This window comes from Eptatretus burgeri, chromosome 10 (genome assembly GCF_056783735.1).
Source record: "Eptatretus burgeri isolate ZD-2024b chromosome 10, Ebu_testis_v1, whole genome shotgun sequence".
Lineage (NCBI taxonomy): Eukaryota > Metazoa > Chordata > Myxini > Myxiniformes > Myxinidae > Eptatretus > Eptatretus burgeri.
Genome location: NC_140970.1, coordinates 88,176,857 through 88,188,095, shown reverse-complemented (window position 1 = coordinate 88,188,095; position 11,239 = coordinate 88,176,857). Strand labels below are relative to the sequence as shown.

At 44.7% G+C, this 11,239-nt stretch overlaps 1 protein-coding gene across 3 annotated transcripts in view; it reads right to left on the bottom strand.

The window, feature by feature from the left end:
• Nucleotides 1-1,260: 1,260 nt before the first annotated feature.
• The window catches only part of LOC147019042 (actin-like protein 6B), a 42,091-nt gene continuing 32,112 nt past the window's right edge, over nucleotides 1,261-11,239 (bottom strand). For all 3 annotated transcript variants that reach the window (XM_085899232.1, XM_085899233.1, XM_085899231.1), the window contains exons 13-15: nucleotides 10,447-10,542; nucleotides 3,732-3,818; nucleotides 1,261-1,972 (exon numbers count right to left, since the gene is read on the bottom strand). In XM_085899232.1, coding sequence (XP_085755358.1) covers nucleotides 1,892-1,972; nucleotides 3,732-3,818; nucleotides 10,447-10,542 — 264 coding nt within the window. In that variant the 3' untranslated portion in view covers nucleotides 1,261-1,891. The remainder of the gene's footprint in view (nucleotides 1,973-3,731; nucleotides 3,819-10,446; nucleotides 10,543-11,239) is intronic.

The window sequence follows — 11,239 nt, the reverse complement described above, 5'->3', positions numbered from 1 at the left end:
GGACTTGAACTCACCTGTGGAGTTACAAGTGCCTGTAATATAAAAATCGTTCATTCAACCAGCTTGAAGAGAGAAAAGGAGTCATTCTGCTGTTTTGTGTCAGTGTGTGTTCTGCAATGAGCATGGAGAAAAGAAAGAAAACCAGAGAATTGTCTGAGGAGGTCAGCATGGATGGACAATCTCCAAGGCTACAAGTCCATCTCCAGAGACCTTGATGTTCCTGTGTCCCACCGTATGCAATGTTATCAGGAAGTTCAAGGTCCACGGCACTGTAGCCAACCTCCCTGGACATGGCCGCAAGGGAAAACTTGATCGAAGATTGCAGCAAAGGATTGTTCCAATGGTGGAGAAAGCCCCTCAATCAACTGCCAAAAAATTCAAGCTGACCTTCATACACAAGGTACGATAGTTTCAACTCGCACCATCCGTCACCAACTCGATGAAAGGGGGTTCGTTGGTAGGAGACCCAGGAAGAACCCACTGCTGAGAGAGAGAGACACCCATAAAAAAAATCCTGACTGGAGTTTGCAAAAATCCTTCTGGGAGAATGTCCTGTGAACAGATGAGACCATATTAGATTTCTGGCAAAGCACATCTCTGTCTACAGAAAACAAAATGAAGCCTTCGAAGAAAATAACACCTTCCTGACAGTCAAACGTGGAGGAGGTTCAGTGATGTTTTGGGGTTGCTGTGCTGCCTCTGGCACTGGGTGCCTTGAATGTTTGCATGGCATCATGAAATCAGGAGATTACCAAGGAATTTTGGAGTGCAATGTTCAACCCAGTGTCAGAAATCTGGGTCTCCGTCGAAGGTCATGGGTCTTGCAGCAGGACAATAACCCCAAACATACTTCAAAAAGCACCCAGGAATGGTTCAACACAAAACGCTGGACTGTCTGAAGTGGCCAGCAATGATTCCAGATCACACCTTCGGCCACCAGGGGCCGCCAGTGGCTCGTAGGCCACGCAATGAAGAACAGGGGTATTGAGTATAAACCGTTCACTGTTTGCAGCAAAAATATTTTTCTGCACTCACGAGAGTCCTTATGAAAACATATCAGATTCTGCAAATGCCTAATTGCATACCTTAATGGGTTAGGTTGGGTGAAAAAAAAAATTCCAACTAAAAATCACCTCGGTGAACAAATTGCGGTGTTTCAGACTGCGCGTTACTTTCCCATGCAAATCCAACTCGAGATGATCCAGGGAGACCTCAGAGATTGTGTATACAAGTCAGGAAAGAAAGGGAGTGGTTCTTAAAGAGGGTTTAAATCAACATTTAATTGGTGCTTGCAGTTTGCACCACAGTACAGATAGCGCTTCGTGACACCATCCTCTAAACAACAGGAAGCTCGTCAAACATTTGGGAATACCTTCTGTATTCCTGACACCGTTTGGCACAAGATTAACAGTTTAACGGTTCTTAACCTTCAACATTTAATGGCCATTGTCCAGCTATTCTTTTTCTTATGAAAGCTATATATCTACAATATCTCACTATTTTAAAATACCATATGGTGTTTGTTAATGAGGATAGTTGCCAGTATGTGGCCTTGCAGAAGATGTCACGAGTACAACGATTGTCTCCATTTACATTGTACGCTGAAGGACCTGAATGCAAAAGCATCCTTTCCGGAAGTTTCTGCATCACGTTTTGTGCAAAAGCCACGTTCATTTGGAACCATTGCAAAGAGGTGTGACTAACATTCGCCAGGGTTGGAAGGGAAGGGCCTGCTCCAAGCACAACACGTTCAAGCATGGTTCATCACCTGCTAGCCATTATTAGGTGGAATAATGTGGTGATGAAGGATTTTGAGCTCCCCATTCCCCCTACCCACACCCTTCCCACTAACCCAGCCCTTTGCCCTCCTATGGCATGTGTCTGGCATGTTCTATGGACACTTCCTCTCAACACACTGCTTCCCACTTTCCTCGTACTCCTGCTTGGAGATCCACATCTGCTGGAATGTTCCCTGCATGAAGGCAATGTGAGTGTTCATCAATAAAACACTTCAAGCAATCTGTGCAATTAACAGATGTGTTTCGTTACACACATGCTTATCCAATGCCCTTGCACCTCTACAGTGCTACCACTTGCTGACTTTAGAAAATTAAAATAAATAAATAAATCATTAAAAAACATCATTCAGTTACAGGATTTGTCACTTCCAAAAATGAATGATTTGCATTATATGGAGAATGAATATACCATGATGACAATGTCTTATTATTATTTCGTATCTGGCTTGTGGCTGATGGTTGTGTTATTGGTGGGAGCGAGGCTGTGCCACTGATGCAATGCCTCCTCTTCCCATAAACTGGTACTCATTGTGCTGACCACAGAAGGATGATGACATTTTGCTGACCACAGAAGGATCAAAAAAAAAACACACACACACACACACACACACACACACACACACACACACACACACACACACACACACACACACACACACACACACACACACACACACACACACACACACACACACACACACACACACATATTTTAAGGCCATTTTTCCTTGCTGGAGTGGGGGTTAGTCTTGCAGGTCCCATGACAATCTTATATCATGGCTCCCTTTTTGAGGAAATGTTTTTTATGGCCAGATGCCCTTCCTGACACCAACTCTTTAGTTGCCTCTTACGACACACAGGGATAGGGTGTGCCTATTCTAAACCAGGGCACACACCAGGAGGTTGAGTCAACCAACCTGGTGTTATTTAACGGGTTGACAGGGGCTCAAACTCAAGAACCAAAGATCTTAAACCAGCCATCTTAACTGTTAAGCCAAAACCAGTCTTATGACAATGTAAAGACAGTATTAAAAAAAAATACCCCCATGTTGGGGTGACGGTCATCTCTATAATACCACAAGTTCTCAATTTTCAGTTATGACCGAAGACTACTGCGCAGTTCTACTGTGCAGCTCGAACTGCGCAGTTTGGTTAAAGATGACTCGGCATTTTGGCGCGCGCACTAAATTATATTTTGAAAATAAATGCCGACGTTTACATTTCGGGTTTTGAAACTTTTGCACCTTCGGCGGAAAATGTATAAATATACAAGGTCAGCTGCTATGCAATGACACCATTCACTAACTTTTACCATGCCCAGTAGAGAATATATAGCCTCCTGAAGGTCGGGCAGTTTTTGCAAACTTTGAAGTCACGTGACGCGAAAGCGAAATTCGAAAATCCGTCCCGACCAAATTTAGATATTGTCCCATACATTCATATGCCACAATCAAATTCAAGATCGCTTGAGAAATGGCGGAGGAGATAGATTTTGAAAATCGTCATTTTCGCATTTTTTGCCAACTTTGAAGTCACGTGACACGAAAACGAAAGCGAATATCGAAAATCCAGCCTGAGCAAATTTAGATATTGTCCCATAGATTCATATGCCATAATCAAATTCAAGATCGCTTGAGAAATGGCGGAGGAGATAGAATTTGAAAATCGTCATTTTCGCAACTTCAAAGGCCTCGTGACCTTGACCTTGACCTTCGTTGACCTTGAAAGTCATACCATCGTGTACGTCTCATCGACCTCTATCAGGATCACTTATGACCAGATCTCCTGCTCCAACTTTATTGTGAACGGACGGATCGAAGGACATCGACACCCATATTATTAGGTCATGCTCGAAGAGATGACCTAAAAAGCCAAAAACAAATTTAGTTTCTGGAATTCAAACCAACCCGTAATATAAGCTTCTGAACTCACCAGTGATGCAAGGATGGAGCCACCGATCCAGGAGCTGAATCTGCGTTCCACGGTGCTGGGGCTTGCGATCAGTTTAAGGCGCATGCTCTGTTAATGAGGCAAAAAAATTCAACTTTGTTATGAGCACAATAGCTGTACCTTCGTTTTATATGTTGAAGAGAGAAAGGAGAGCAAACTTATTCTGTGTACAGTGCCAATAGAAAGTCTACATCCCCTCCCCCCCCCACTTTCAAAAGTTTCACCTTTTGTTGCCTTACATCTAATCCTGGAATTAAATTGCATTAACTCAGACTTTTTCCATCTTTATTTACACATCGTAACACACAACTTCCAAATGAAAAACAAATTCTACAGATTTCAGAAAATTAATTAAAAATACAAAACTAGAAAATCTTGGTTGGATAAGTGTCCACCCCCCAAAAAATTGCAATTGTAAATTATCCCAGGTGTAATAAATCACCTTCAAAATCACATACCAAGTTAATTGGCCTCCACCTGTATTAAATTGTAATGATCATTTCAGAATATAATCAGCTGTTCCTGAAAGTTTCCTCTGCTGGGTAGTGCATTTCACAGCAAAGACTCAACCATGAACACCAAGGAGCTTTCAACAGACCCCTGGGAAAAAGTTGTGGAAAGGCACAGATCCTGATCTCTGGGCACACCCAGGGGATGAGTACAAAAATATTTCAAAGGCCTTGAATATCCCTTGGAGCAGAGTCAAGACTATCATTAAAAAGTGGAAGGTGTATGATACCATCAAAACCTTGCCTAGATCAGGCTATCCCTCCAAAATTGATGACCAAGCAAGGAGGAAACTGATCATTGAGGCCACCAAGAGGCCAATGGCAACACTGAAAGAGCTACATGCCTTTATGGCAAAGACCTGTCATTGTGTGCACGTGACAAGATGTGACTTTATGGAAAAATCCCAAGCACTGTACAAGTCTGGCCGGCATGGTAAGGGGGCAAGAAGGAAGGCATGACTCAAAAAAGCCCACCTTGAGTCCCATTTGAGGTATGCAAAAAAACACTCGAGATACTGAAGCCATCTGGCAAAAAGTTTTGTGGTCTGACAAAACCAAGATGGAACTTTTTGGCTTTAATGAAAAACGTTACATTTGGCGCTAACCCAGCACAACACATCACCCAAAGAACACCGTCCCTCTTCTGAAGCATGGTGGTGGCAGCATCATGTTATAGGGATGTTTCTCATCAGCAGGGACTGGTGCACTTGTCAGAATAGAATGGAAAATGGATGGAGCAAAATACAGAAAAATCCTAGAGGAAAACCTGCTGCCCTCTGCAAGAAAGTTGAAATTAGGACGGAAGTTCACCTTTCAGCATGTCGATCCAAATCACACAGCCAAAACTACACTGGAGTGGCTGAGGATCAAAAAGATAAATGTCCTTCAGTGGCCCACTCAGAGCCATAACGTAAATACAACCGAAAATCTGTGTCATGTCTTAAAGTTTGCTGCCCATCAACGCTCCCCACGTAACTTGACCGATATTGAACAGTTTTGTACAGAAGAATGGGAAACTATTGCCCAACCAAGGTGTGCAAAGTTGGTAGAGACCGATCCTAACACTCACAGCTGTAATTGCTGTCAAAGGTACTTCCACCAAGTATTAACTCAGTGGGGTGGATACTTATCCAACCAAAATATTGTCGTGTCCAGGTGGTTTAACCTATCTGGACGGATAGGCAAAAATTTCCCTTGGCGACTTCCAGCCAAGATTCTCGGAGATTATGGCGCGCGCGGGACGGGAGGGCAGCAAATGCACGTAACGGATGGAAGCACAGCACAGGGGTTTATACTCGAACCCACGACAAATAGACAACACAAGCAACGTAAATAAATATGGGGCTTAACGAAGATAAATCAAATATTTACGATGGTAATGATTCAAAGGGTCAAAATCAAAACGGAACATGAGGTAAACTACATCTAATTTTGAGGTGCTTCCACACAGACTTTGATAGACAAGGGGACAAAATAATAAAAGTAAAATCCCTCCTTTATCCCAGCACTCAGCTGTGTGCCCAGAGATGAGTTTCTGGAAGCTTGAAAGTCACCAAACCGCTTCGTCACTGCGTGGGAAAATGCTCCCAAAATGGCGCCCGGCCACTGTCTGGGCGGGAGAACGTACAGGAGGAAATTCGGGCGGCAATGTTGAACATCAGGGCTCAGGAACTGCCGTACAACTTCTTTCGTCAATTGCCCTCGCCGACGCCGCTGCACTGAAAAATGGCGCAGTCTCTTTCCCCAATGGCACAACACAAGGCTTCGAGGCTGGTCTTTACATGACCCAACCAACAGTCAGTGGCCAGCGTTCTGCTCCACCACATGAACCAGTTCGCCTCAGCACGAACACGAGAATCGTGCAGCCTCCTTTACCGTGTCGAGGGGAAGCCAGAAAACGAGACCGTCTCCAAGCTCATACCTCACACGACCTCTCTTCCCGCTCTCTCTTTGTTTCTCGACTGCTGAACCTCTTTTCCGCTGCCTTCTTGTCTCTCTCGACAGCTAACTCTCTTGTCCGCTGCCTTCTTGTGGCCCAACATGAGACTCTCTTCCTCTCACTGATGTCATGCCCATCAATCATCCACTCCAGGAACGTGGTTTTTCTGCCTGCTTGGACGTGCAGTTCAGTTGTTGTTTTAAGGACATGAGCCCTTTTTATCGCCGGTCTTGAAACGCAAAAATGTAGAAGGTCACGGGGGCAATCACATACTGGGAGAAATTATCCTTAACCCCTACCTAATTTAACACAGCACCACCCCCATGTGGTGACACATAACACTTAAGCTCACAGTTTCCCTACTTAATTTACATCAATATGTTTCCTACACGTCCACAGACCAAGCAACTCTGTACACTCCTATCCTTCCTTTGAAATTCCTCCATCTACCCCCACAAACACAACATTGTAGTTTCGTATATTTAATTATTTTTTTTGAAATTAGTAGAATTTGTTTTTCACTTGGAAGTTGTGGGTTACAATGTGTAAATAAAGGTGGGAAAAGTCTGATTTAACGCAATTTAATTCCAAGATATAAGGCAACAAAAGGTGAAAAATTTGAAAGTGAGTGTCGACTTTCTATAGGCACTGTAAGTGTCAAATCCATCATACATTTACATATTTTAAAGGTGACAAACACCATCTTCGTTGCTATTTCTATAATGAGGGCTCCATAAGCACAAGTGTGGAAATATTTTAAAACTTTTCCATTGTCGAGATATTTTGATTTCTGTTGAGCCATGTGTACTTGGCAGGTCTTGGTTTTTTTGCCCAAGTCATTCATAAACAGGCTGTTCAATGTCCATGCCTGATGTTCGACTGAAGTTGTCGCAGGAATGTGGAATTTATTGGTTCTTGGTTTGGCATTGACCGTTTTTTGCCCAGTCATTCACGAACCGGCTGTCCATGCCTGATGTTCAACTGAAGGTGTCACAGGAATGTAGAATTTATTGCTTCATGGTTTGGCCTTCGCCGTTTCCGCATTGTCTGTTTGTTTTGAACTCCCACCCATATTTTCAAAACAAACCCACCTATTTCCATGGTCAGCCACTGAAAGAGGTTCACTCCCTTGGACTTGGCCTCACCTCAGCCATGACCTCTCTTGGGCTGACTATATCGCAAAGCTGGCATCTAAAACCAGTCACAGACGGTATCTTCCATCGTTCCAAGTGTCTCATTCAGACGGCATCCTCCATTGTTCCAAATGTCTCATTCCTTCAAGGCCTTTTTCTGTAGCTCAATGGAGTACATCTCCTCCCTATCAGCTGATGCACCAGCATCACATATGTTTCTCCTGAATTATTTTGTCTTGAAAGCTCTCAATGCCATTGGTATCTCCCATGGTGAGTCCAGAGTATAAAGGCTGTTTCTGCAACATTAGAAACACGTTGTGGTCTTGTTTCTCTTTTTTAATTGTCTCTCCTCTGGTCTAGCTCCCTCTGCTCTTTCAGCCCCCAGCTCCTTCAAGACACACATGTTCCTCCATTACACCCTCCTAGTTAAGCTCCCAAAATCGAAGCTTTCTGCTCACTTCCACTCTTTTGTTCGTCTTTTCTCCCATATGTGGAACTGCCTTCCAGAAACTATTCAATCACACTTTTCCTCACAGGACTTAAAGCAAGCATGGCAATATCATCTCATGTTAGGCGAATGGAAGAGCGAGGATGCTGCTATATCCCCCATCTCTACCGACAATCGTTTATACCCACCTTAACTGCACCTAACTCAAGCCTCTTACTTACAGGTTATGGGTTATGGTGCTGGAAATAAGTCAGAGATGGTATCACCACATCTCACAGCACTCGCAGTTCCAGAGTATAGTTCAGACATCAGATCGATGAGTTTTGGTGGCACCCCACGAAGACCGAGAATCCTCCAGAGGGCATCCCGATTCACTGAATCGAACGCTTTGCGGAGATCAACACAGGCTGCGAGGAGTCCCTGCCGAAACTCTCGTCTGCATTCGGTGAGGACCCGAAGAGCAAGGATACGGTCAATCGTTGACCTCTTTGGTGTAAAGCCTGACTGCTCTGGATGCTGGTGCTCAAGCAGATGGTGGCGAACCCTATCAAGAATTATCTTAACAAAGACCTTGCCCGGCACTGAGAGCAGCATCACTCATCGGTAGTTGTTGCAGTCTTGGCAATCACCCTTCCCATTCCAGAGAGGGACATCAAGGCCCCTCTTCCAGTCAGTTGGGATTATGTCTGTGCTCGAGACAGAGCACAGAACTTCATGCAACGACGCAAGTACAGCATATTCAACAACCTTGAGAAGTTCAGCATGGATGCCACAGATTCCAGGAGCTTTATCCCCTTTCAAGTCATTCACCACAGCCTGTGTTTCCACAAATGAAGGCGGTTCACAGTTGATTGGAGGATCAGCACAAGGGATAGTAACACCCCCCACATCCAACTCAATAACTGGTGGGTCAGCCTCATATAACCGCTCAAAGTAACCGGCCCAGCGGGCCTTCCCTTCGAACTCCTCTGTCAAGAGCTCACCACCGTCCGCTCTAATTGGAGATGTAGTTCGTTTTCTTGTTGCCAAAATATTCATTACAGACGTGCCTAACCAATGCCCTTGCACCTCCACAGCAGTGCCACTTGTTGACTTAAAAAAAAAAAACAGAAAAAAAAGGAGCCCTCTCATCCTTGAGTTTGCCAACATCGAACCTAAGCTCGGATGGTACCATTTTCCTGGATTTAAGCAGCAACTTCAGAGTTGCTACAACAAGCCTGTGGTCAATATTGAGGAACTGAGCACTCCGGTAGACCTTGCAGTTCTGGATCATCCTCCAGTGACCATCAATGAGCACATGGTCAATCTCCTTTGCCACACCGCCTGCGTTGGAATACCAAGTCCAGCGATGAGCCTGTGGGCACTGAAACCATGAACCAGCCACCCTAAGTCCATGACTTCTTGCAAAGTCAAGGAACTTCGTGCTATTCTGGTTCACTGTTCCACACTCATGGGGACCAACACACGTCTCATAACCATCCATCAGTTCCAGTCGATCGATGCATTGATATCCTCCAAGAATAGAAGAGTATCTCGCTTGGGGAACCGTAGACTCGAGCGTGGCAAATAATGTTTCCTTCATGGTGAGATCACTCGCCTCAGTCGGAGCTTATACAGAGACCAGGGAAATGACACCCAACGAGTGACAAATCATCAGTCTCAAAATACGATCATTGACCGGTGTTACCTCAATTATCATTGGAGTCAGGTTATTGGACACAGCTACAGCAACTCCTTTGGCATGGTAACCATCCGGGCGACCAGACCAATAGTAGGTGTAACCACCCACCATTATCTCATTGCAATCCGGTCTCCAAACCTCAGAGAGTGCTGCAATACCAATGTTCAAACACTGGAGCCCAGATGATGAGAGACAGGTGATCATCCTCTCTTAGAGATGGGACATTCCAGGCACCCACCTGAAGCGACCACCTCAGGTTAACCCAAGGAGACCACCGTCTGCTGGATGACACCTCAGCACCACCCCAACTCGATCCAGGAAGGCTATCTCGTGCTTTTCCTCCTATCATCAAAGAATGGAGCTTCCAAAGGTTTTGCCCCAATACCGTCATCCGGTGAGCTTCACTGCGAAGGGCATCTGTACTTGAGGTACTCCCACGGAGTGGGTTTTGAGTTTTCTTTGCAGTTTTTTTGTGTTTTGCTGAATAAAGTGTTTTACCGTGGCCGGAGTGCAAATCCTGCCAACAACCTCCTACAAAAAGGAAACCCAACTGCAGGAGGACGTCCGCAGACACAGTTGGGCACCAGATACGGATGACTGTTGGCTCACAATGAGCTCCTCCGTCCTTTGACAGGTTTTGCTTTTAATCCTGCTGGGTGTCCATATCCAAACACCCTTCTTACCAGGAAACCTTGTGGGGGAGAAAGTTTAGTCGCCGACAACCCGACCATGAAAGAGGTTAGTACAGGTTTACATGGTACCTACAGCAAGTCACAGATCTGATCTGGCCTGACCTGACAACAAGCTCGATCTGATCTGGCTCGTATTGTTGGCGAATATCATGCCAATGTGTTATTGTTGTGGAATTATTGACGCGTTCACACGGACGAATTGCTCCAGGAGTGTGTGGCCAGATCAGATTAGCATATGCCCCTTTCAGCAACTTTCCACTTAACCACTTAAACCAAAATGAGCCGTTTGCCTCACCGGGGGAGTTTTCTGCGACAGGTCACGATTCAGACGGTCTGTGAAGCCCTGAAGCAAAGTGTTGCCTCCTGTCGCAATAACACTTCCATACAGACCCTATTGGAGGAAATGCAGGCAAAAAGGAACAAAACGTAAACAACCCAGGCAGCACAATACAACCTTTTAAACATCATCATCTCAGATTGGGAAAACCTTTGACTTGTGCATGACTTATTTCACATTGTTGCAGCTATTGCAAGTCTCATGAAAATGACAAAATGAGGAACTAGCTCTGCATAAAGAAGATACTTAACGCTCTACCGAGTGCCATGGCAACACTCGGATGGCTAAAAAGTGCCATGGCAAAAGTCAGATCCCAACACTTTTTGAAAAAAAAAACAAAACGGGGGATATTATAATCGGCTCCGTCTATCCGTCAGTCACGCTATCTCCTCTTAAACAGTTGGGTAGAAATTCACCAAACTTGCTAGTTATAACCACCACATAGCAAGAAGCTGCAAGAGCAGTTATTTTTGGACCCGCCCCCTAGGGTGGGGTCAAAAGGTCAAATGCCAAAAAAAAAAAAGTAATAACTGGCACATCTTTAATAATTTTAAAATAAAACTTTATCTATGCAATCAACATTGAGAGATGCATGAAATATACAACACATATAAACACACACACACACACACACACACACACACACACACACACACACACACACACACACACACACACACACACACACACACACACACACACACACACACACACGCATTTAAAGGCCATTTTCCCCGCTAAAGCGGGGGTT